Source organism: Neofelis nebulosa, chromosome 8, assembly GCF_028018385.1.
Source record: "Neofelis nebulosa isolate mNeoNeb1 chromosome 8, mNeoNeb1.pri, whole genome shotgun sequence".
Taxonomy (NCBI): Eukaryota; Metazoa; Chordata; class Mammalia; order Carnivora; family Felidae; genus Neofelis; species Neofelis nebulosa.
The window spans coordinates 72811510-72839065 of record NC_080789.1 but is presented as its reverse complement, the minus strand read 5'-3'; the positions used below and the strand labels follow the sequence as shown (position 1 = coordinate 72839065).

Below are 27556 nucleotides of genomic sequence, written 5' to 3'. Positions count from 1 at the left end.
TTGAGGGGTGAAGTTTTTATGTTGTTGTTTAAGGACATAAAGTCACTACATACTCTTCGAAGAAGTCTTGCTGGTGAAGAGAAACAGAGTAAACAAAGAATGCTTTGAGGAAAAAAGGACTGAGCGCAAGCTGTTGCAGAAATGTTGTGTTTGGTTTTGTTTCAAGAACAGAAGAGACAGGAGAGGCATGAGCATGCTGACGAGCTGCTGTGTCACATTCAGTTGGTCAGGAAATAACTTAGTAGATATGAATTACTAAAAGCCAGTGCACATCAAAAGCGATTTTTCTCTTTTATGTTATTTTATGTTCACTGTGTAAATGAATTGGGAGGAAATAATCCCCCAGATAAGCTTTGACCAAAATAAAAATATAAAGAATTCCAAAGGGGAAAGTTGGGACAGGCCCGTGAAGAAAACAGTGTCAGCTAAGGGCCCACTGGTGCCTGGTAAATTTACATATGGACCTAAGGTTAGTAGTAATGGGGAATTTCAAAGTTTTACCAAATGGGCAGACAAGCTCTGAGAGGCAAAAACAAAGTGTTACTTAAATACTGAAATGTACAGTGAGAACAATATGGAAATTATATGGCAGCTTGGCTTGTCCTGCATGTTCAAATAGAGTAAATGTGAGGGATCCTAAGTTCTAAGTAAGAAACTAAATTTCAGGGGCGCCTGGGTGGCTCAGTCGGCTGAGTGTCAGACTCTTGATTAAAGCTCAGGTCATGGGGCACCTGCGTGGCTCAGTTGAGCGTCCGACTTCGGCTCAGGTCATGATCTCACAGTTCGTGAGTTCAAGCCCCGCGTCGGGCTCTGTGCTGATAGCTAAGAGCCTGGAGCCTGCTTCAGATTCTGTGTCCCCCTTTCTCTGCCCCTACCCGCTCCTGCTGTGTCTCTCAAAGATGAATAAACATTAAAAAAAAAAAAAAAAAGTAAAGCTCAGGTCATAATCCCAGGGTCGTGGAATTGAGCCCTGCATCAGGCTCTATGCAGAGCATGAAGCCTGCTTGCGATTCTCCGTCTCTGTCTGCCCCTTCCCACCCCATGTACTCTCTTTCTCTCTCAAATAAAATTTTTTTAAAAAGAAACTAAGTTTGAGAAATTTTACCCAATGATTTGATATATAAAATAAAATGGGTAAAGATATAAGAACATTAGGAAAATGAGTTGAAGAAGCCAAAAGAGGAGTAATAAGGCTCCAGGATTCAGACTAGATCAACTTCCCTGGTGTACTCTTGCTGTCAGTGGAGGAGGAAGGAAGATTATTACTCATGTTGTAACTTACAAAAGGACCTGGGTTGTGTAAATCAGGGTATACAGAAGTTTTCTAGCTCACCCAGCTTCCAGAGTGAGCAGATTTATGTCGTAAGTCAAGATAGCAAAGTCGTGGCTGTCAGTACTCCATTCATTAGCAAATTTTTGTAAGATTGAAAAATATGGAGCTCCAATTCTCCAAAATTATGAACAAGGTGAAGGGTGATATTATCTTTAGTTTGTTAATGTTTATTTATTTATTTTCGAGAGAGAGAGGCAGAGAGAGAGGGAGACAGAAAATCCGAAGCAGGCACAGAGCCTGATGCGGGGCTTGAACTCACGATGGTGAGGTCATGACCTGAGCCAAAAGCAAGAGTCAGATGCTTAACCAACTGAACCACCCAGGCACTCCAGTATCATCTTTCAAAAGTTAGTTTTTAAAAGTTTTAATAATCTGATTTGACTGACTCATATTAGAATTTCAATCACCCACTCTTTTCCATAGCAAGGAGATGTAATTAAAATAATGGATTTCAGTGATTCCTTCCTGGTTGTTCATGGAATGTATAATGTATTAGGAATACAAGAATATAAAAATATATATTACTAATATATACTAAGAATGCAGTTCTTCCCACCTAGAATACTTTACCTCCTGTCCTGAGCCTAGCTAACTTCCATGTTCCTCATGCAATCGCTCCCAACAGGAAGCTTTCCCTGATGCATTAAGATGATCCCACCTGATGAGTCACCCATTTCTCCCATTATCACAGCTATAACATGTCAACCCTTTATCTTAATCTCAGGTTTACTAGCGTGAAGCTCCTGTCAGAATGCAAGCTCCAGGAGGATGGAGCCACATTAATTAAATTCAGAGTCTGGTTCTTACTACCTGGCACCGTGCCTAGCAAATAGTATGAGTAGAATTAAAATTTAAATGAATCATAAAGACAATAAAAACAGGTGGATCACAAAGAAATTTTACTGTTAGTAAGGGCATCTCAGGCTCCTGCCTCAGTGTCTCTTGGGGAGACAGACCATTCCTGTCAACACTTCTTTCACTAACAGAGCAGAATCTAAGGCCTTCATCATCCAGAGACATGCACAAAGCCAAACTACTCTGACAAACTACATTGACAAACATGCAAGGTCAATAAACAATGTCATATCAAAACTTACTCCTTCATTAAACATTTATTTTTATCCTCTCATTCGTCAATATTCAATATCTTTGCTAATAAACAATGTAATCCTTCCCTAGTTGTCCCCATCTACCTACAAAAGGTTTTTTCAGCATACCATCTTTAAAGTAGAAAAATGTCATATATATGGCTGTAAATGTCAATGGAAGTCTATCTTTATCACCTGTTTAATACTTTTGTCACCCAGTTACCTAAAATTAGATCACAAGTGCTCCTAAGAACACCTAAAAAAAAGTTAGAGCATTTTATACACAGTATGTACTAAAAATGAGTGATAACAACTACAAAGTAGGAAAAATAGAAAACCCAAACAGAATATGAATTATTTGCTTATATGACAATATTAGATTACAGGAAAAGAAACATTTTTATGTCCTATTACAGTAAAAAATTTACTATGTACTATCTAATCTTACCTACACTGATCTACCAATTAAATATTAGATGCCTACCTAAAAGCCGCTTCCCAAAAGCAGTTCATTCCACAAACATCAGAGGGCAGCATCCAATAGGGATTCCAGTAACACAGAGAGAAATCTTTACACCTAACAGAGTAAGACAGAAATAAAGTCCTATGTGAGTATTTCGATTTAAAACTAACAAGGAATTTACTTAAAAACACAATAACTTACTGTTCTATTTTACAGCAACAAAACTGCAAATCCAATTTTGCCAATTCATTATGGCTAAAGTAACTTGAGGAGTTTGGAAATTTCTCCCTTACTCAGGTACCATTATTTTAAAAAGGACTTTAAAACTTTTAGGTAGAATATATTGCAGACTGAAAAACCATTCCTTATCAGGAACACTCCTAACATATTAAAATCCCCTCCTCAGATAACAGAAAATATGGGAATACTCCTAAAATTTTCATTTGTGTACTACACAAGATCCCCCCTAGAATAAAATCCTTTTCAGCTAAACAAAATATTTGCTTATCCTGAAGCCAAATTAAAATGCCACAGAGACAGAAAGGGAAGAGAGGATCTTTGAAGGCTTTTAAATTAATCTTCAATTCAAGTTAGTTATATGGTGTTTTAAACTGAAAAAATAAGAAATCACGCTGGAAGTGGCACCTGGGTGGCTCAGTGGGTTAATCGTCCGACTCTTGATTTCAGTTCAGGTCATGATGTCATGATTCATGGAATCAAGCCCTGCATCAGGCTCTGCACTGACAGCACGGAGCCTGCTAGGGATTCTGTCTCTCCTTCTCTCTCTGCCCCTCCCCCTCTCTCCCTCTCAAAATAAATAAACAAACATTAAAAAAAAAAAATCAAGCTGACATCCATGGCTCAGTTTCATTATCTATATCATCTTCGTTCTGCTATATTACACAAGCTAAACTGAAGTTATAAGTACAGTCTTTCTGCTTAGACTGCAGGTCAGAGCTAAACAACAACAGCTACAACACCTCACATTACAAAAAGTATGTTTTTGTTTTTTTTTATTGTTACTCTTTTCCAAAACAATAGTTTCATTTGAAATTCACTGCAATGTGAGGCCTGCGTACTAAAGCAAGTATGAAATCAGGGTGAGTCTCTAAACCAGGTCATTTCATACCGCCTCACCATGTAACTTTGTTTTCTGTCGCTATAAATTCAATTATAAGTTACTGTCTTTACAGCAAAAGATGAAATTTCAGTTTGCAAAGATCTCTGATCACACCTCTCACAAATGCCAACAGTCTAGGGCAGGGGATCTCAAACCCAGGCTGCACAGGGAAACCACCCAGAGAGCCCCATACCAGACCCATTAAATCAGAATATCTGAGAACAGGGTGGGGCACAGATAGTTTTTAAAATGCCGCCTCAATAATTCTGTATACTCCTGCATAAAAACCTCCAGTTGGAATTTTAAAATCAATGGAAAAAAATTACATTGTAATTTGGTTTACCTTTACAGAGACACCATTTTCAAGCCCAACATATCTTAATTTAAAAGGCTGCAAAAGCAGGAAATAAAAGAAAAAAGAAAATATATGCAGACCAGTAAAACCCACGAACGTCTGTCCCCTCCCAGGAACAGTTATGTATTTTTTAAGTCTTGCCTTTCCATATGAGACACAGGCTCAGTGGTGGTGTTAACAACAGAGTTCTTTTCAGAGTCAAGTGCTTTCACATCCACTTAAGCCTCACAACAAACTTGTTCAAACATATATCTCCATCTTTCAGATACAGGCATTATCACTGCTTTCTTTAAACAAATCCACAATTTACTCAGACTCAACACCTACAGTGCACCTTTGTTTCAGGAAGGCCATAACTAATCTGGCTATTCCATTCCTCCTGTTAAACCTTACAAGAGTAGAAAATGGAAATGAAAAATGGAAATGGAAAATTAAGTCTCAAGAAAAATAACTCCCCAATTAAATTCTTCCATAAAAATTATCCACTGAAATTATGTAATAATACCATTTTCTGCCTCCAGTTGCACTCTTCAACCTCTGAGACCTAGGCAACCACAATATCTATCTTTGGTCTCTATAGATTTGCCTGTTGTGAATATTTCATGTACATGAAATCATACAATATGTGGTCTCTCAAGTTTGACTTCTTTCAGTCTGACTCGAATTATTTTCAAGGCTCATCTACTATAGCATTTATCAGTACACTTCAATACTTTTTATGCCCTAATAATGGATGGATATGCCACATTTTGTTTAGTCATTCATCAGTTTATAGACATTTGGGTTGTTTTCCATCTTTTGGCTATTACAAATAATGCTGCTATAAACATTCATTTACAATTTTTCTCTGAACATATGTTTTCAATTCTCTTGCATATATACCTACAAGGGGAATTGCTAGATCATGTAATCACTCTAAAGTAATTAATGCAGATGAAACTGCAGGGAAAAAAAAATCAAGTTTTAGGTAAGTTTCTTGACCATAACTCAATGTCTGAAAACACAGTTTAGGGATATCTTCCTGTCTTTCTTTAATGGAAATATAAAAATATGCACTAGGGAGTATACATGCCTCTTACTATTTAAAAAAAATCATAAAACACTAATGTGCTACTGGCAAGAGGTACCATAATTTAATGTTTCTTATTTCTCAAACTTACATTCTCTCACTTATGAAAAAATAGTCAAAGATTAAAATAGAGTAGAAACTCATTACGTACCAGCAACTGTTATTACAAGCAAAAATTAGAAAAAAACAACTAATATGGAGACAGATAGCAACTGTACTTTAGGCCACAAAAAAATAATATTAAAAAATACTGGGAAAGAAAAGGTAGTTATCCATGTTCTAATTATTAGCTGCTTTTGCTTTTATTCCTTAAAATTATTGAAAACGAAATATCAGAAATACAGTTCAATTTTCAGAGGTAATTCAACTGATTAATTTTAATGGGGCAAAACTGTAAGTTGAGTTAAGTGGGTATGTCTTCAGTAAACAGTGACATCCAAAAATTAATGAAGTCCATAAAAGCAAATCTCCTTCATTGTAGAATAAGTTGAAATAAACTTTACTATGACTCCTCCTCAAATTTCATATAGTGTAATGTTTCTAGTTCCAGGTGGCTTGTCTCCAAAGTGATGATGAAAGGGTAGCACAAGGGATCTTTGTGGTAATAACACAGTCCAGTATCCTGACTGTGTGGGTGGTTACACGAATTTACATACGTGATAAAACTGCATGAAACTACACATACATACACGAACACCTGTAAAAGTGGTGATATCTGAATATAGTCTGTGGGCTGTACAATGTCAATTTCTGGGGTTACAATATTGTACTATATTGAAACACATATATTCCAGTTGTATTAGTATTGCACTATGCTCACAGAGATTAAGATCCCACTATTAGGGGAAATGGAGTGACCGATACAAGGTTATCTCTGCAATTTCCTGTGAAATAATATTTATTTTAAAAGTTAAAAAATAGAGGCGCCTGGGTGGGTCAGTTGGTTGAGTGTCTGGCTTCAGCTCAGGTCATGATCTCACAATTTGTGGGTTCAAGCCCCGCATCGGGCTCTGTGCTGACAGCTTAGAGCCTGAAGCCTGCTTCAAATTCTGTGTCTCTCTCTCTCTGCTCCTCCCCTGCTCATGCTCTGTCTCTCTCTCTCCTTCAAAAATAAATAAAAACATTTAAAAAAAAATTTTTTTAATAAAAAAGATCAAAAACAAAATTCCCCAAAATTTCAGTACTTGAAGAGCTGAGACATTTCATGCTTGGGATTAAGCCGAGCATTTAATTAATTATATAATACTCTCCACAGTAACAGTTCTCAAACTTGAAGTTTCCTTAAATCTAGTAAGAGAAGGTCTTCTATAATTTTAAACTGGAAAGGGTATTTTTCATTTCAAAATGTCCATGAATAGTCTTGAGGCTTTAGTGAAAACCATGTACACCTTACAGTCAGGGATAAGTTTGGGCATATCCAGCAAAAGAATGTGGAAGTCTGAACGAAATGCTGTGAGCCACATGCAATTTCAAGGCACAGATACCTGCTCTGGGACTGTGGCAAGAGAAACAGAGATGCTCGTGACCACATTAGAGGAGACCATTCCCATGATACTGACAAATCAGCATTACTTGAAGATCAGTGCCTGGGTCACTCATTTTCAACTAAAAATTGCCTCCATACAACAATGTCTAGCTACATCAGGTCTTTATCTCAAATCTCTAATTTCATGAATACTCAATGTGAAAAGGACTGCTTATATACAAATGGCAATGAACAATTACTTATCCATTTCAAAAGTAGGTTAGCTTCCCATTGTACCCAACCCTCTCCTGGGGGGGGGGGGGCGGGGGGGACTGGGTTAAGGATTTAAAATTTTTTTTAATTTATTTGAGAGAGAGAGAGAGAGAGTGCGCGTGAGCACATGAGCTCTCAGAGGGGTGGGGTGGGGGGGGGGGGAGAGAGAGAGAGAGAGAGAGAGAGAGAGAGAGAGAGAGAGAGAATTTTAAACAGGCTCCACGCTTAGTGTGGAGCCCCACGCAGGGCTCAGTCCCACAGTGCTGGGATCATGATCTAAACTGAAATCAAGAGTTAGACGATCAACTGAGCGTTTTAATCCACCCCTGGATTAAAAGATTTAATTGTTATAGGGCACTGGGTGGCTTAGTCGGTTGAGCATCAGACTTCAGCTGAGGTCATAATCTCACAGTTCATGGGTTCGAGACCCATGTCTGGCTTTGCACTTACAGCACAGAGCCTGCTTCGGATTCTCCCTCTCCTTCTTTCTCTGCCCCTCCCCTGTTCATGCTCGCTCCCTCTCTCTCAAAAATAAACATTTTAACAAATTTAAATGTTAAAAAAAGGGGGGGGAAACTCCCCAGTAGAAAGTTCTTCTATGCATGACAAAAATGAAAATGATAAAGAACTGCCAATTTGAATACACAGAAATGCCAATACACTGAAAAACAGGTTAAGTCAATATGTGGGGGGAAGTATTTCCAACAGGAACAACACAGATAATAACCTTAATGTGTTAAAACAGGATTCCTAAATCAAAAAGTACACATTTTTTTGTTGTTAGCCTAATCAGTTTCCCCTCCAAAAGCACAGACCATTGTTTTAATTAATTACTAGTCAGGTTTGTGCTAAGCACTTCACAGCCATGTGAAGTACGATCGCCAATGAACTAAAACACAAGTGCAACGTACTGCTTTTATAGAAGATGAAGGTGGCTTTAGTAAGTAATTTGTTTCACTATTCACTGTCTGAACTCCTCTCTTCAAAAATGACTGCAGAGAAGAAGGAAAAAAAATTCTGTACTAAAAATAGAGGGTCAAACCATTCTCAGCTAAATTAGTGGTTCTTAATATTTGGTTTTGTAACAATAACCTGGGGCACATATCTAAAATATAGATTCCCAGACCCCACTAACGGGTATTCTGGTTTAAACAGGTCTGGACTGGGGCCTGAGGACAGGATTTTTCCCAGAAGTCAGAAAAAAAAAATTTTTAATGATTAAAATTTAAATGATTGAGGGGCACCTGGGTGGCTCAGTCAGTTAAGCATCTGACTTGGTTTTGGCTCAGGTCATGATCTCGCTGCAATCGAGCCCTGTGTCAGGCTCTGAGCTGAGCATGGAGCTTGCCTGGATTCTCTTTCTTCCTCTCTCTGCCCCTCCCCTGCTCTCACACTCTCGTTCTCTCTCAAAATAAATTAATAAACATTAAAAAGGAAAATGGATTCTATTCTTAAAAAAAATTTTAAATGACTGAAACCATCAGCATATTAGGTACAGTTTTACTGTGCCAGGTACCATACTCAGTAACCTATTCCAACTACTTCATTTCAATTCTCACAAACAATCCAGTATCACAGATTCTCTTATCTCTAATCTAACTGATGAGGAAATGTATTCAAGGTTCATACAGCCAAGCATATGGCAACGCTGGAGTCTGGCTCCAAAGCCCTAAAGATGCTTAGTATATCCTACTAGTATTCACAAGACCCAGCAAAAATGAGAACTCGATGGCCTAACCAGATCTGAAAGAGTGAGGGGACTATATACCAACAGAATGATGGGTCCAGAAATGGTTCTCACTCAAATGTTTACTAGTTTTTTGATTTCCGCCCCCCCTTCACACCACCACACAGCCACAGTAAGATGAGATCTTGATGATCACCCTCAAGACTTATCAGTGAAATGTGAGAATTTAATCACTCTGAGTAAAGTCACAAAATAGACTAATCCCCTCTACGGAAGTCCTGATGTCTGATAATAATAACTGCTTTACATTGAATACCTTAGCCAAGAGTCCGTCAGTATCAAACAGCTTGAGAGAGTTTCTCTATGTGGCAGAGCCTCTGCCTAGCCAGCATTCCCCTCTCGTAAGACACCACTCATCTCCAACACCACTCACGTTATCCTGTCCACCACAAGGATGTGCAAATGACACAGACCCTGAGAATCAGAGATCCCCATGCTAGACAACACTGACTTGTCCCTGGATGGACATGTGATATAAACAAATCCAGAGCCTTTTCCTAGAAATTGCCAGAAAATCTAAAGCCTCTTCCCGGAAATTTTTGAAATTCCTAGAATTTTGAAATTTCCTAGAAAATCCGGAGCCTTTTCCTAGAAATTTTTGAGATTTGAGAAGAAACACCCCAAAGAAAGAGCTAATGAATAAAGCCTTTCTACAGTGAAGAAAATAAGAGTCCTAGTCCTTAAGGTCCCTGGACCTGCCCGGGCATTTCCTTTCATTTTTCCTCCTGCCAGCAACCCACGTAAGCCAATAAATAACTGTTTTGCTTAAGTTGGTTGTACTGGATTTTAATCACTGACAACTAAGGATTCTATTACAAATTAAGGTAAGTTATTACCTACATTTTACAGGTGAGAAAACTGAAATAGAGAGGTGGTCACGGTTTCACAGCAGAGAGTATGAACACAGGTTTGTCTGACTCTAAGACCCGCACATTTTCTAAATACCAAAATAATGGATTCAAACCAGATACATTAATTAACAGATTTCACTGAAAACCTGTTCTTATCATTTCAGAAATTTTACTTGGAGAACTTGGAAGGACCCTTCCAAGTACTTTATTGTCATGGAATTTGTGCAATGAATACTTTCCATAAGATCTGAGCAGTAAAACCTACTGGATATAACCTAGACCCCATGTTTGTTGTGTTAATGTTTGTTTATTTTTGGAAGAGAACGCAAGCAGTGGAGGGGCAGAGAGAGAGGGGGACAGAGGATCCAAAGCAGGCTCTGTACTGACAGCAGAGAGCACGATTCAGGGCTGGAACTCACGAACCATGAGATCAGGACCTGAGCCTAAGTCAGACGCTCAACCTACTAAGCCATCCAGGCGCCCCTAAATCCCGTATTTTAAATGAATGAAGGAAATTAATAGTTTCAGTCTTGCAGGTAAGACTGCTTCAAAACAGTAAGACTGCTTCAAAACAGTAAGACTGCAATGGCAATCGAGTCCTACCAAATAAAAATGTTGCTTGCCTCACACCCCATTTTCCGCTGATGAAAGATTACTCAGACTAGATTCTTATCACACACACAAACTTTACAGAAAGAGCACTGAAGGATCAAAGAATACAATTCTGGTCCAATTACTGATGCCTTCTGGACCTTGGTCAAATGATTTATACACAAGAAGAGAGGTTAAAGATGGACACTTACTCTTTATCCTGTGGTAGTCAAAAAGTTGGCCAAACTCTATGAGAAATCTTTAAAAATGTAGGAGTGCCTGGGTGGCTCAGGTCCTGATCTCGTGGTTCATGGGTTCAAGCCCCGCATCCAGCTCTGTGCCAACAGCTCAGAACCTGGAGCCTGCTTCCGATTCTGTGTCTCCCTCTCTCTCTCTGCCCCTACCCCACTTGTGCTTTGTGCAGTGTCTCTCTCAAAAATAAATAAACATTAAAAAAATTTTTTTTAGATAAGTAATATCTAAAATGAAGAACCCAGATCTAAGAATTCTCCAGCCTCACGTTGGGTGTAGACTGTCCAATTTCACACAGTGTTTTGATTAAAATGTTGCTTCCTTACAATTCTACCCAATACAGAAATAATTTTAAGTGCTTCACAATCACATAATAGACCATGAGCAGCTTTTCATGAGCCTCATTTTTCATGAGCTCACTCAGGTCGTCACTCACTGCCTCTCCCACACCTGACTGGAAGCAGTTCTGCTTTTATGAATAGTCAGGAATTAGCCAGACTGCAATCAAATCATTGGGTACAAAACATGACAATCCTGCTTTCCCATGCTGCTCCTCTGCCCAAACGTCCTTTCATTTTGAAAGGGGCCATCAACTCTCAGAAGAATGTTAAACAGCCTGCAGCAGACCTGCACTCCTTCGTCTCACCAACCCTATGCTTTCCCGTATCAAAGCAGCCTTTGCCTCTTACTAAGGGAGCACGGAGTCCTTCCCAGATTCCCAGAGAGGTGCTCACATATAAAGAAGCCTATTTTTCAAGGAAGTGCAAACGCTCAGATTTTGTTAAGCATTCATAATGCGTCGCATTCTTTTTTCCTTTAAATCTCACGGTGATTCCAACTCTGGCAGTGATTTGTGCAAATCCACGTAAGTCACTATGCTTCTTTTCAAACACCGATTTTTAGAGAAAGATATCCCATCCCACAAAACATGTGAGCATGTTAAGCATCGCTGATTTTTCTTAACTGGCTGTAAGTTTCAGAACAGACCGATTGCTTCCTAAAGAAAAATTCAAACTACGCATAAAAGCTGTCCAGATTTCACTAACTGACTAATAATGAAAATGTAGGCGTTAACACACAAAAATTGGACGCCCCATTCAAAGAAGGGGAAAAAATTGAACTAGGGCGCCAGCCTGATGTTTAAATATCTCAACTTGAACTCCATGGAAACAAGAGGGAATTCCCACTAGCCAAACAGCAAGAAGGCTTTTGTGGGGCACCTTTTACTTTCAAAGAATTCTTTAAGGAAAAAAAAAAAAAAAAAGCAACTGTCAATTAAAAGTTGAAAATTAATTTCTATCTGCTTTAAAGGCGCATAAGGAATGGGTCAGAGGGCAAACACAAAGAGCATGGGGTGCTCTCCGGCGGAGCTACCCCCGGATGGAGGGGAAGGAGGGAAATGAGAGACGGGGTCACGGACGGCGGCAAAGCGGGAGGCGCGGGCCCGGGGACGGGTGGCGCGGGACTGACCGGGGAGCTGTCCGGGCCAGGCCAAGCCCCGCGTCCCCGCGCCCGCCGCTCCTCCCTTCCCGGCCTCGGCCCCCAGACCGGGAACAGCCCGTACCTGTCTGACCGGCCGGGATGCGCTGCGGGGCCCGCGCTGCCCACCCCTCTCGCGCCGCCGCGTCCGCCGCCCGCGAGCCAGGAAGCCGCTGCGGCCTGCGGCTTCCCGCCACCGCCGCCCGCTCCTTCCTCCAGGGACACGGCGAGCTGGCTGAAGGCGTAGAGGAGCGAGCAGAAGCCGCAGGCCAGGCACAGCACCACGATGCGCAGGTAGCGCCGCATCGCCCCGGACCCGCGCCTCAGCCGCCTCAGCCGCCGCAGCCGCCGCGCCGCACCGCGCCCGCCCGGCGAACTGGAGCGAAGGGAACAGCATGGCGCAGCCGCGGCCACAAGTTCCTCCTCCGCCGCGGCCTCGCGCCCGCCCCTCCTTCCTTCTTTTCCCCCCTCTCGCCCCGCCCAACCACCTTCGTCGGCGGGCTGACAACCCGCCGCTAGCCTGACCCCGCCTCCGCCGCCGTGGGCCCCTCCCAGGGGGTGGTGGGGAGCTGGTAGCTGCGGGACGCGCAGGCGCAATGAGTGGGCGAGACCTTGGCGCACTGGAGTCCGAGGCGAACACCGAAGAAATGCGGAGCAGGTAAATCTTGACCCTGGTGGCTCCAAACCGAAGAGAAGTGTGGCAAAATAAACGAGGCGCTGGAGACAGCTGACCCAAATTCAGATTATGGTTCTAACACATAGTAGTTTGTGACGTTGAGCAACTTAAATTCTCTTGAGCATGTTTCTTCATCTCTAAAACGGAGATCATATCCTCATGATAGGGTGGTGGCAAAGATTAAACTGCTTAACGCACGAAAAACGCCTTGCACCTGGAAGGCATTTATTTGATTAAGCCATTTTTCAGTTCCATCTTCCTCAGCAGGGACTTCCCCAGCCTCTAAGTTTCTTTAATACTCTACGAGCCATTTTCATCCAGATATTTAATTACGTCGTAATGCTGTTGAGTATGCATATCCTGCCTCCCAGTGAACTTGTTACGGGCATGTTCGGCTAAGGTGCTCTCTATTGCATCTTTTTTTCACCTTCTTTACAACTCATCATTTGCATGTCCGTAGCAATTAATATTCTCCCTAAAGGGCTTTCTCTTTAGCTTTCCATTTCTTCTCCCTCTTCTTCAGCCATATAAACACTCCATTCATTTGTTGAACATTTATAAAGCATCACTATGTGCCAAGCGCTATGCCTTGGGGTATAAAGGTATAAAGACACCTAGCTGTGCATAGGGTGGGACAGTAAATAAATTCGTAAGTAAGTGGGACTTATAAATAAGTGTCAATAAGGGACAATGAGTAAATATGTGGGACTTATAAATATGTGTACTACTAGAATACAGACATTAGGATATAAGCCTGTAAAGGTGTGGGCAAACACAGAAAGGAGCCATCAGTTCTACTGAGGGCATGCTCAAAAGACACTTCATAGTAAAAATGGACCCAGAGTCTTGGGTGGGGTAAGGGAAGGAATTGCAGGCTGAGGTATCAATGAAACAGGTTCTTGTGTCTGGGAAGCTGAGAAGTTCGATACCACCAGCTAAGTGAATGCAAGGGAGGGTATGATGAGTGATAAGACTGTTGAAGGGGCCGGATATTTGAGTGCCTTGTTTAGTATGCCAAGAAGTTTGAACTTAATCTAGCAGAGTGGGTGAACCACTGAAGGGTTTTTAAATTAGGAAGTAACATGATCACATTTGCCTTTTAGAGAGCAGTTTCTGGCCTCAGTGTGGAGGCTGGGACAGAAATTGAGATTGGAGCCAGAAAGCAGTGCCAAAGAGTGACGGAAAGGAAGCTGGCTTTAAACACACACACACACACACACACACACACACACACACACACACACACACACACTCTTACACACCTCGTGGAGAAAAATCATGCTGTTAAACTGTTCAAATTGCATTTGGAGCTTTGAAGAGTTTGGCCATGAGAATCAAAGTGGGGAAATGCTATGTAATTTAACACTAGTTCTCCATTTGGAATCCCTACACAAAACACTGCTGGCTCGTGACCATGGAAAGGCACTAAAGAAATTTAAGCCTCAGTTTTCTCTGTAAAGATGAAATTTCTTGCCTTACCTGACAAAAAAAAATGAAAACTAGCATGCTATCAAGATGTGTAAGTAGAAGTAAAACATACACTTATTCATTCAGTAAACATTTATTGAATATATTCTACATGCCAGACAAGGGGCTAAAATGTACTGCCCTCAAAGGGATGACAGGCAAGTAAGAATGATGACAATAATAAATTAATCCTTCTACTACACCTTACAATTCTTAGAGAAATAAAGATAAACTCAACGAAGTACAAAGATGGATCGCAAAAGCAGTTGTAAGAATGGAAAATAGATTTTGAGAGAGAAAACTAAAGGTTATATTACCAAGAAACTAGAGTAAGAGCTAGTACTCAAATAGATCAAGGATGTTTAAAGAGATGCCTACCACAATTGTTCTCTATTTCAACAAAGAAACTAAATGTAGTAAAAATAAAGAATAATTTAATGACCCACAGATTGTTAAAATACTGAAATGGCAATTTTCATTCTTCAACAATTTATGGGAAGAGCATATCTGGAAGAATAATCATCCATTTACTTGACATCAGGGTTCTGGACCATATCACACCCCTCAGGTTCCTTTTAATTCTGTAACTAAAAAGGAAATTCTGTTGAAAACATATATAAGGCATTCCAAAATTAGTAAATATTTTTGTATTACCCACAGTCTTAACTGGCTGTCTTGGAGTATAAGGAGCTGTGTGCATGCCCTTCTGATCATTTCCAGGATTCACACATTTTTGTATATATTTTTAAATGTCTGTTTATTTTTAAGAAAGAGAGACAGACAGAATGTAAGCAGGGGAGGGGCAGAGACAGAGAGGGAGACAAAGAATCTGAAGCAGGCTCCAGGCTCTGAGCTGTCAGCACAGATGCGGGGCTCGAACTCAACAAACCAAGAGATCATGACTTGAGCCAAAGGAAGGCAGACACTTAACCGACTGAGCCACCCAGGCACACCTGCATATTTTTATATTCTTAAATTAATTTTAAATATTGAAAATGACTTAAATTATTTTTGAGGTCATAACAGTTACGTATTTCTTTCATTTACTGTATGTATGTACTCCTGAGTCTACTTTTTCATCTCTAGACCACACTCTTAATTCTCTAGTGAAAGGCTGACTATATACAAATTTTTAATCAATATTCATCTTCCCTTCATCCTGTCAAAAAGTTAATTTAGGTGGACAAAAAGAAATTTAAAAGTAGCAATGTTTGTTGTTTAAATTATGGAGATAGAGACCTCTTCCATGATCTAGAAAACTCTCAGATACAGGATAATACAAATTTCAAGAATTTTATATTCAAAAGATCAATCTTGATTATTCCTACAGCTCCTAGTACATTTTGAATATATAACTGATATTTAATGTTTTTATTTTTTTCATAAATATTCTCAAAGTCACTCTATAGCAAGTGTAGGGTTCTGTTCAGCATTCCCGTCCCATTTCTGTCTACCTTTTAGTATTTTTTTAAAAATCATTTTCCTGGGGAAAAGGTAAACTCTATATCCTTTCAGAGTAAACTTCAAAAACTTTTCTATATAACTTTACTTTATAATGATCTATGCAAAATCTGATTTAATCCTTATAACACTTATATGAATTAGATGTTATTTTCTTTTAAGAAAGAAGGAACCTGAAACTTAGAGAAGTTTGTTAACCCCATCACTAATAATGAAGATCCATAATTCAAATGGAAATCTTTAAGGATCCAACACACGTTTGTTTTTTCCATTATATCATGCTGTCTCACTATGAACAAATAAATGCTAATCTGAGTGATGCAAATTAGAAGTAAAAGGAAAAAGAAAAAAAAATCCATGTTATATGAAAACCCCTTAGACTGGTCTTCATTGAGATTAAAACAAAATTTACAATTCGTGAAACTCAAGTCAGATTAGGTGCAGAGCACAAAGAATCGGAAACTCAGACTAAAAGTGAAAACTACTCTCTCTTCCAGTAGGCCCCTAATGAAATCTCATTTTCCACAGTCCATTTCCTAGAAACCTTGTTGGACTGGAGGAAGAAGTTGGAAAACAGTACTGTCAGTTTGAACAGAAAGTATTTCAGTTTAGGTATCCATTCAGACCAGTAAATGTAAGGAAAAGATAGAACTGAGTAGGATGCAAGTGTCAAGCATTTCTCTTCATTCTCAAAAAACTCATAGGCCACATGATTCAAAAACATGGCAGTGGAAGACCAATAAATGGGGACACCTTAGCTCCTATATGATCCCTGAATTGGCTGGCATTTCCATCCACAAGGAAGGGAGAGTATGGAGGGGCTAGAGTAGGGAGGGGAGTAAGGAATATCCTATGGACCATCCCTGTAATTCTCCCTCATTCAGTCTTCAGGAACCTTCCATTCCCATTAATACAACAGATTATAATCTACTACTTTTTAAAATGGTATCAGCAAAATTAAAAGCTAGATTTGTAGGGAAATTTAGTCATGAGGAAAATTGGAATTAAAACACGCATGCACAAGTTCACTGAGAAGCTGCCATCAATCAAGGTCATAATTACAACAATAGCAACATCTTTTTCCTGACCCAGGTCATCAAAAGTTGAAGGCTGAAAATAATTAAGAATTCTGATACCATCACAATTCAGAAGTCCAGTTCTTAGTTGAAAAATAAAATCAGAGGGGCGCCTGGGTGGCGCAGTCGGTTAAGCGTCCGGCTTCAGCCAGGTCACGATCTCGCGGTCCGTGAGTTCGAGCCCCGCGTCGGGCTCTGGGCCGATGGCTCGGAGCCTGGAGCCTGTTTCCGATTCTGTGTCTCCCTCTCTCTCTGCCCCTCCCCCGTTCATGCTCTGCCTCTCTCTGTCCCAAAAATAAATTAAAAAAAAAAAAAAAAAAAAAAGTTAAAAAAAAAAAATAAATAAAAGAAAAATAAAATCAGAATTCTTGTTACCCATATTCCTTTCTATAAAGTAATTGCATCACTAGACAGCCCTATGTTATATTTGGTTTCTTTTTTACTTTTACGTATTCTCTTGGTCCTAAGGCAAGATTATTTTGCTCTTCTGAGAACTCAGCCTACTTTCCTTTTTTTTAAAAAAATGCTTTCATTGACATTTTGTCCTGTAGGAGTCTTCTCCCAAATTGGTTTTACACAGTATCCCAACTCTTCTCAATCTTGCTGACTCCAAAAGTAAACAGTCTCATTTCATTGTTGTTATTATTATAAATTAAGAGGATAGGGAAAACAATATACATTAAAAAATCTAAGTTAGTAAATCTTGGAACTCACCTTAGTTTCTGAATTCTCTTGCTAAAAGAGTTATGGAAACATGAGGATGAGATGGGGGCTTTCACTCAAACTCCCTACTTCCAGGTAGACCAGCAGATCTAATCCCAGATGTAAGCTCAAGACCTGCCACTCCTCAGGAATTCCAATCGCAGAAGCATCCATTTCACTGGGACCTCACCCCAAAAAGTTCTCATTGGGGCTTAGCTTCACATATTGAAATGAAGCAATTCTTTAACTTTTTAAAAAAAGTATTACTGTTTAGCCTTATATACAGACGAGATTTGAGGAACTTTATACGAACACAAGGAAAAACACTAGTGTCAGAATCTAGAAAATCTGGATCAAGAGTGACATGGCAGGCGATTAGTCCTACATTCGATTAAAAGTAAGCCTAATTTGAGATTTTTCTCAGAAATGGAAGGCAATCAATAAATTACCTGCATTATCCATAAGAAAAAGGCAAATTTCCTCACGTAAATTAAAGCTTTTCCCGAAATAGGTCCGAATAAAATTTTTCATTCAGATTCTGGGTAATGTTTCCTCATCATCTTCACAAAAAGGAACAGCAGACCTCATTCAGCTGATTATTGATTTTTAAAAATGAGTATAGAAAAAAATGATAATCTTACATGGCTTAAAGTCTTAAACTTTGAAAATCCAAGTTGGAGTAATGAAATGGGAGCTAGATAACTACTATTGACACCCAACATTATCAGCTGCAACTGTCAAGAGGAGATCCAAACATCTTAGTGTGGACTCGCAGTGGATACTTAGACCAAACTGAGTTTCCAGGGGAAAAAAAAACAAAAACAAAAACCAAAAAACTGGCAAGCACTCCCTCTGCTACTTCTGTATCTTACATATTTTTATTGTTGCAGTAATGGCTTTGTAATTACTTATTTACAGATCCTAAGATGTGAGCTCCACATCTGTGTCCTCTTCCTAACCAACCCCTGGCCCAGTGCTGGGCACACAAAATATACCCTATAAATGTTCACTGAATACGGATATAAAGACAACCCAGATCAGGAAAGTACTGAAAGTATTACAATAGTAAAATAGTTGCTACACTCTACAACAACTATTGTGGAAGAAAAGAAAAAACAAAAACAAAAATGAAAAATGATTCAGAACATGAAACACGTCCCAGAGCACTGAAACCTATCGGAGCTCTGCTTGACTTTTCCATAAAAGTACCTGGTCTTTTAAGGGCATTTCATGCGCTTCAGAACTGGCCCATTCCATAAAGACAGGAATATCTGCACTGGCTAAATATAAAGGCCACATTAAAAACCTTTAAATTATCTGGGTAGTGGGAATGTACACTCAGGAAAGTAAAGTGTTCATATAATTCAAGGTAAAACTTCTCTACGACAGCTTCTTAAAATCAACTGGTTTTGGGGGCGCCTGGGTGGCGCAGTCGGTTAAGCGGCCGACTTCAGCCAGGTCACGATCTCGCGTCTGTGAGTTCGAGCCCCGCGTCGGGCTCTGTGCTGACAGCTCGGAGCCTGGAGCCTGTTTCCAATTCTGTGTCTCCCTCTCTCTCTGCCCCTCCCCCGTTCATGCTCTGTGTCTCTCTGTCCCAAAAATAAATAAAAAACATTGAAAAAAAAAATTTAAAAAAAAAAAAAAATCAACTGGTTTTGAAGAAAATGGTTTTAAAGTTACTACACATATATTGCTACCCTAGTAAATATAGCTGAAACTTTAGACTCATTATGAAGATCACAGCATGTTTTTTAAACGTTCTCAGAGACAGACATGCTACTATTTGTTCTGCCTTCCTAGAGATTCTTCTCTATGACCACCCAGATTGTATCCCAGCACCCCATGGCCTAATTCCTATTTTTGCTGTGTTTGTTTTTCTCCTACCCCTTCCCTCATTTTTTTCCCGTTCCTATCCTTCCTTGCCTTTGATATTGCTGAGGCGTATTTTCTATTACCCTCAACAGCCAGTGAGGGCATTCTTCTCCTTCTGCTTTCACAAAATGATCGGTCACATCCTGTATTTTGTAACCTTCAGTGTCTTTTGATTCTGCTCAGCTATTTTTGTCACTGATGACTTTTCTGCACTTCAATTTTTTCTACATTCATTGTTCCAGACAACGGAAGGTGCCTGTGGTGAAGGCAGGGGAGGGCAGTGCCAATAAGTCAAACTATCATTTTATGTTTATCCTTTTCCTTATACATTCACTTTTCTGTTTTCAGTTAATTTTCAAAGTACAGTACAGATGTTCCTATCAATTGCCAATTCCTGTATCAGGTCTTTAAAAGATTCCAGAAGAGGTAATTTGCAGACCAAGCAAACTAAGTAAAATAAGTGCCTCAGTGGAAACGAAAACTTCTAGACCATTTAGCATCAATGCATAGAACATGCAGAAACTACATTTTTAGGCAATAAGGATTTTTGCCTAAAAGAAAGATAATAAATATGCTATCAACTTAGACAAGCTGAAGTTCTCTTCCTTTTTAATGTTTTCACTTTGTCTACTATCACTATAATTTTAGGAAAGCATTTAACAAAAATAAAACCTTTAAGTCAACTATTTCTACTGTGTAATACAAAAGGTTTTAAGAATATGTATTTCTGGTATGCCTCAAATTATATCTTCACTCTTAATTATATCAAAATAAGCTAATAAACTCTGAAAAACATTCAAATTCTTTTTGTATGGAATTTGGTTAAAAGAACCCACTGCTAAAACTACAGGGTAAATCAATAAAAGAGTTTAAAATGTACACTAAGCCCAGGCTCTGAATCTTTTTGCATATTTTAACATTAGGTATATTTGTGGAATTTGGGTCTGTTTCCTGGTTTGGAAGTGTATTTGAGGTAGGGTGAAATTAAAGCAAGTGAAGATAATTGTGATTAATGAGAGGAAAACAAAATTTCAAACTAGCCAACTCAGTTCATTTGTCCTAGCTCCAAGTGCATACCAACAGAAAGTTGGCTGATCTGGGATCAGAGCAAACATCTGATATGGAAAATTCAGTGTAACCCACAGAACACAATCCTTTTGGTCACCCAAGAGGGTGTGCAAATAATTTTTGTTACAAAGAGTATTTTTGCATTTTTGTAATGGGATTTTACCTATAAAGATAGTAAAGGCTCATTTACTGAGCAACCAGTGTGTGTCATGTAATTAATAAGAATTTTATATGGATTGATATTTAATCGTCACAACCACTTGATGAGTTAGAATTGATTACCATTATCCCTGTTTAATAGATGGGAAGAGACCTTGAGTAATTTACTCAAGCTCACTTCGGCTCTAGAACAGATATTCAAAGCATCAGACACCAGTTAGCACTCTAAATTTCCATACTATATACTCCCCACTTATATAAAAAGATGCCTATACTCCGTTCTGGTAAAATCCCATTTGTGTCAGATTTTTCTGTCTTACAGTCCATTTAAAATACATCCTGAAAGTTTTTGATCATCATAAGACCCAGTGCCTCCAGAGCATAGTTTTGATTTAAAAATTAGAAGATTTTTCCTATTACAATTATTACCTGTAATTTTTACTGTGTCTAAAATTTGAAACATTTGAAACATGTTGAAAAACAATAATAGATGACAAAAAATTTTCATGTTTTAAAAGAACATAACCAGTTAGCTGGGGCTCCATTGAAAGTATCTTATAATAAAAACAAATTTTAATTTTTCATTTAACAACACTAAAGAATGAGGTATATAAATGTTTTAATCACAGACTTTTAGTGTATGCAATTAACTGTACTTCACAACTAGCATCTTACAAAAAAGACAGTCCCATTGTGCCTGGAAAAAGTACTGCAATTAAACGGAAAATTACATTACCACAAGAAACCACCAAATACACAACTGTCAGGGTCTATGGGTTGTTTTCTTTTCTTTTTTTTTTTTCTGTTCTTCAAATGCAATCATAGTGTTTTTAAGTGGTATTTTGTATCCAGGTTATGTTTTTAAGTTAATTTATATTCCAGAAGTCTCCTAGAGGTGGATACATATTAAGCAAATGGCTAAAAGAAGCAGGAGACCCTATGAGAATTTAAGAAGTACTGTGTGGTTTCTAGGCTGGATTTTTAAATACAACATGAAACACATTATTTCTTGTAAACAAAAATGCAAAATCTGTAGTCATAAAAATATTTTATTGGTAATTTTACATAATAGTAAGTGGGGCTGTAAATATTTTTTAAATTTCAGGATATTGATAAATGCATAAACTGGCAGTTGTGTCTGAAAATAGGATACTATGATTTTCATAAAAATCATTGTATTTAATAAGAGGCCAATTAAACTGATTTAAGATTAGTTATTTCCCAGGTCTGTGCAACAGTTCCCAATTCTGTATTAATTAGATTCATACTTCTATGACCCTGCACAAGTTTGGGGCAAGACAACAGTGATAAAACTGTTATTAAGTTAAAGCTTTTCCAAAATTGCAGCTTTTAAAATATGTCAGGTTTCTTTTCTGTTTTTGCCAAATGTTTATAATTATTTGAACTGTAATGTTTTATCTCATACAGAAAACATACCAGTGTTCAATGACAAGAGGACTAAACCTGAATTATAAAGCTAAATAATCAATGTTTTATTGTTTACTACTCTGCTAGTAAAACATTACAATAATGAATGTTTTAAAAGATAAACAAACAAAAACAAAGATAAAACCAGAAACATAATTCAGGAACAATAATTTAGTAAAATGTGTCAAAAACATTGGTAACGGTTCATACAAATTCTTTATTTAATAACAATTTTCCTATTTAACCACACCAAGTACCAGCAGGTGTATTTAAGAGGATAACCATTAAGAAAATCCTGTTGCAGCAATAGTTGATTAAGTTGATCTTTGACTTGTATACATATAACTATTTGTTTCACAATTCTCAAATAATACATATTTAGGCAGCTTGCACTATGTTATAAAAATTGAAATTCATACATGCCAATAGTAGAGAATTATGTGTTAGAATTCACTAAACTAAAAGTGAAAATAGACTTACCAATAACACTGCATAATGAATAATTCAACCACATTTTCATGGCATCTTTAACTGTGGAGACCAAAATGTTAAGTTTGGAAATTTTTGGTAGGCATAGATTGCAATAAATTCTAACAAATTTCTATCTTATGTAAAACGCAAATTATGGATTGTGCATGAATATGTTTGTCATGAAAATGTGGTACCTCTTGGCATAATCTGTGTATCTGCATGTTATGACAGAAGTGACTAAGAAACTGGAGAAAATAAACTTTAATGAGATTCTCCATTCAGTGATGAGGCTTCTCCTCTGGGTGAAGATGACCTGGACATTCCCCTCTCTGTGTTATCAGAGCTAGACCCACTCTGACTGTGTTGATCTGCAGAAGCAGCACTAGATGCAGGCGGTGACTTCGTTTTCTCCTTAAAGTCTGTAATAATGACTGTCAGATCTCCAACGGTAACTTCCAAATGCTGAGCACTACTCCGATCCACGTTTTTCAATCTTGGCCTAAACACAAAAAATGATTATATTTTAAACTAGCTTCTCTTTCTACCAACTTTCTGAACATATACTGAATAAATCAGGTAAAAATAACAAAATGAATGCATCTATATTTAAGGCTCTAGATTCATGTTTAACTAGCCAAAAAAAAAGTATAATTAAATGTTTTAAATCATTAACATTAATCAAACCAATCATTGATGAATCTTCTTCAACATGACAAACTGATACTCTGGAAGCAATGGTCTCTTAATTGTGCTTTTATAGCTTTATCATAATTTTGCAAATAGCTTATAAGTTTTACTAAAATAAATGTTTGAAGACAGTAATGACATAGTTGTATCACAGAGTAAGCTGATAACTATTAACGCTCAGTTATATGTAAGGCTGTTATTCCACAGATGTGCACTGATAAGGCATCATGATTATCTATTCTGCCTGTACCCAAGAAGATTTTAACTGGTCAAAGCCCATGCAAGTATCTGTTCAGTATTGTGAATATCACTCCTGGCTTTATGACTAAAAAAGAAATAGCTCAAGCACAAATGTCTTTTAATCTAAAAAAGGAAGGAAGGAAGGAAGGAAGGAAGGAAGGAAGGAAGGAAGGAAGGAAGGAAGGAAGGAAGGAAGGAAGGAAGGAAGGGAGGGAAAAGGAAAGAGAAAGGAAACCTTACATTTAAGCTCATAATGGTGGCTTCTGTGTTTAATTTCTAATATACTTCTTAAACTCAGAAAAACACTTTCATGATATTTTATAATAAAGGAGATAAAATCTCTTCTACTCTGTATATGAATAGATTAATTTCAAAAGAGAATATTAAATTAATGGTTTGTTTTATTATTTCAAAAGTGCCATAAAACACTCTTCAAATTTACCTGGTTTTCTTATGACTGTTCTTTTTGCTAGTTGTTTCCTTTTCACTCTTTTCTTTTTCTACTTTATCTTTTTTCTCTTTCTTTGACTGTGTAGGGGGCACAAACTGCTGGGTAACCTGCTGTGCAACCAACTGGGAGACAGGTCGAGGTTTCCTGTGTGCATGTTAAAAAGAAAGTTTTTTTTATTATAACTTAAGAAAATACATTCTTTATGAGACTATCTCTGATTATAAGAATACAGGTACACGACATTATTTTCAAGTACAAAAAATCCTTATATGTGAGATAATTTAATGTGCAATTTAACAGATTTTACACACATACACACACACAAACAAATTATTGTCTTTCCTATCCAACAAAAACAAAACTATAATAACAGTTAAAAGTTATAGCCCAAGATATATGGTCAAACCATGAGAATAAAACTGTTACATAAGTCAATGTGAAAATTATTTAAAAAAGTATATCAAACTGAATGCTCATAGGGAAGCACACATATAAATAAACATGAATTTCAAAAATTTAAACTTGAAAATTTATACTGAAATAACATTTAAATATATCCCTTCTCCTTCATAGAAGGAAATAGCTAACCTAACCATCTGTGACAATGGCTATTTGTTCTTTCCTCTAAAATCTTTCACTTAATTTAATAAGTATTTGAGTGTCAAATTTTCTCACTCTTTATTGCTAAAATCTTTAAGGTTCCTTTTATCTCTAGCCACGATCTCAGCGTGCTTTTTTGACCTTGGCAATTTGTCTAGTCCTTTGAGACTTGCCTATTCACTCATTTATTCACTTAAAAAACATTTATTGAGAAACTATTGCAAAAATTGCACCATGATATCTGAAATGTTGCTTCACTTCACGCTTTAGTGACAGTACTGTCATTCTACTTATCAAGGATCCCTCCAGCTTTATGGTAGAACTTGGGCAACTGTGGTCAAGATTCGAAGTAAACAATCTCTAAGTTCTTAAAATGAGAGACAGAAGAGTGAGGAGGGGAGTGAAAATGGGAGGAGTGAAAAAGTGAGGGAAGGGAGAATAAGATAAACATAAATTTTAGCAGCTGGTCTACAAAACAATAATAATTTTATTGCATGGAAAATCCTGAACCCATTTTGGTCAGTAGAGTTATTAAAGAATCTTTTGCTGTTGTTCCTCTAAAGCCATGACAAAATAGAAACCAATGAGAAAATACTGCACTATCTACAATTCAAAACTTTAAGGAGGAATCCTTTTAAGGAGTAAATAGGAAACACAGTATGTAAACAGATATCAGCAGATGGATAATGAATTTTGTTCAGAGCCTAGAGTCTGAAGTACAGAAAGCATATCCAGAAAAGATGTACAACACAATTTAAGAAGTAGGGTTGACACAGATATCAGGGTTAATTATGTAGATTAAGAGTTATACAAATGAAAGTGATATTGAAAGCATGGTGATTAATGGCTGAGCTTGTAAGGAAGTAAAATTTTTAAAAAATGGATTAAAACAATGTTTTTTGGAGCACCTGGGTGGTTTAGTTGGTTAAGCTTGCAGCTCCGGTCATCTCTGCATCAGGCTCTGCACTGACAGCTTGGGGCCTACTTGGGATTCTCTCTCCCTCTCTCTCTCTGCCCCTCTCCTGCGCATACACTCTCTCTCAAAATAAACATTTAAAAGCACACACAATGGTTCTTAAATTTAAGGTACATCAGGATCACTAGGAAGGCCTGTTTATGGCTTGCTTAGCCCTACTCCCAGAGTTTCCAATTCAGTAGGCCTAATAATCTGCATTTCTAACTGGTTTCTGAGTTAGTTGATGCCTCTGATCTAGCCCAAAAAGAAGCTTGAAGAGCTGTAATATATTGTTACTAGTACCGAATAAAGATTGAGATGGAGAGCAGGGAATGGCAAGGCAATGAAGAAAAAAAACAAGGCTAAACAGATAGGAAGGAATCCAATAGTAAAAAGCTAAGGAGTCTGACTTACCCTTAAAAGATGGGAGATCACTGAAGAAATTCAGAATTTAATTTTACAAAAATTACTGGCAGCAGTATAAAGGGGAAAGGTACCTCAGAGTGACAGGGAAACTGTTAGGAAAGCTACTTTAATAGATTAGGCAAAAATAAGAAGGGCTTGAACTAAGGAAGCAGCAGAGGGGTTATTTAAGACAGGCTGAAGAAGTAGAATCAAAGACATGGTAACTAATTATGTATACCTTTCTTAACCAACAAATATTCCTCTAGAAAAACACAGAAATCCTTGTCCTCATGCAGCCAATATTATGTGGGTGGAATCAAAAAATAAACAGAGTCTTAAACGTTCATTTAAATGCTATGGGAAAAAAATGAGGAACATAAAGATTATTGGAAGAGTTGCAGTTTTTTATTATGTTTCCTTTTCTAGCATGTAAATCTCCACAAGGAAAGGGATGATATCAGCTTTATGCATCACTGTATAACTTAGTACCTAGCACAGTTCTGAAAAAATACTAGATACTTAGTATTTGTTGTTGAACGATAAAATCAAGTTTAACAAGGAAGAAAGATGTTTTTTTTGTTTTTTGGCTTTTGTTTTTTAAGAAAAGGAGTGCTGTACAGGCACCTGGGTGGCTCATTCAGTTGAGCATCCGACTCTTGATTTTGGCTCAGGTCATGATTCCAGGGTGGTGGGATCAAGCCCTGTATTGGGCACCATGTGGAGCGTGGAGCGTGCCTGGGATTCATGGTCTCTCTCTCTTGCATACATACATATACTCTCAAATTAAATTAAAAAGAAAAAAGAGTACTGTCTCTAAGGTTACTCACTAGACAGGATCAACCACTCACTACACAGAGATAAACAAGTAGTAAAGTAAGAGCAGGAAGAAATAATTTATCTTCTAATTATGTTGTAAAGTGGAAAAAGAAAAAAAAGCTCAGGGGTGCATGGGTGGCTCAGTGGGTTGGGCATCCGACTTCAGCTCAGGTCACGATCTCACGGTTCGTGGGTTTGAGCCCCGCATCAGGCTCTGTGCTGAAAGCTCAGAGCCTGGAGCCTGTTTCAGATTCTGTGTCTCCCTCTCTCTGACCCTCCCCCGTTCATGCTCTGTCTCTCTCTGTCTCAAAAATAAATAAATGTCAAAAAAAAAAAATTAAAAATTAATAAATAAATAAATAAAACATTAAAAAAAATTTTTTTAAAGAAAAAAGCTCAAAGGTGTGGCAGGTTTGAGAAAATATTTGTTTAAACTAGTACCTAGTGAATAGTGAATCACCTAAAATTGAGTCATTCCAAGGTATAAAATGCAATGGAGGTATAGTCATCATTTGGTCTCCCAAGGTAATATGGATCTCTGAATCTCTTCCTTCCATAACAAATGAAGGTTTAACAACTTCCTTCATTATATATTGTGTGTGTGTGTATATATATATATATATATATACACACACACACACATATTATTTATTACATGTATATAGTATATATTATTATATGGTATATATATTGTACTGTCACTCCCTCCATCCTAAAATTTAGTGCAAAATAAGTTAACAAAAATTTTAGTGATTAAATTGAACTAAAATAAAATTACAAACGCTGAAATAAATTTACATGCTTTTTGAACCAGAGGGGAAATCCCGACATTTCTATCAATAAACTGATGTTAGTTATTGAGTAGTGGCCATTATTACTAACAAGATATATACATTTTATTTATATTATCTTTATTTAGTACTGCCTATAAGTAAA

General features: G+C 37.8%; 2 protein-coding genes across 6 annotated transcripts in view; both read right to left on the bottom strand.

Annotated features, from left to right (window-relative positions):
- The window catches only part of GXYLT1 (glucoside xylosyltransferase 1), a 47444-nt gene extending 34968 nt beyond the window's left edge, over positions 1 to 12476 (bottom strand). The window contains exons 1-2 of one of the 3 annotated variants that reach the window (XM_058743094.1): positions 12172 to 12476; positions 2906 to 2998 (exon numbers count right to left, since the gene is read on the bottom strand). In XM_058743094.1, coding sequence (XP_058599077.1) covers positions 2906 to 2998; positions 12172 to 12392 — 314 coding nt within the window. In that variant the 5' untranslated portion in view covers positions 12393 to 12476. The remainder of the gene's footprint in view (positions 1 to 2905; positions 2999 to 12171) is intronic. The other 2 variants (XM_058743092.1, XM_058743093.1) reach the window with 2 other exon arrangements.
- An 8693-nt stretch (positions 12477 to 21169) lies between these two features.
- Positions 21170 to 27556, bottom strand: part of YAF2 (YY1 associated factor 2) — a 77882-nt gene continuing 71495 nt past the window's right edge. For 2 of the 3 annotated variants that reach the window (XM_058743089.1, XM_058743090.1), the window contains 2 exons: positions 23836 to 23988; positions 21170 to 22965 (listed from right to left, as the gene is read on the bottom strand). In XM_058743089.1, the coding sequence (XP_058599072.1) occupies positions 22728 to 22965; positions 23836 to 23988 (391 nt within the window). In that variant the 3' untranslated portion in view covers positions 21170 to 22727. Of the gene's footprint in view, positions 22966 to 23835; positions 23989 to 27556 lie in introns of those variants that run through there. The other variant, XR_009265775.1, reaches the window with a different exon arrangement.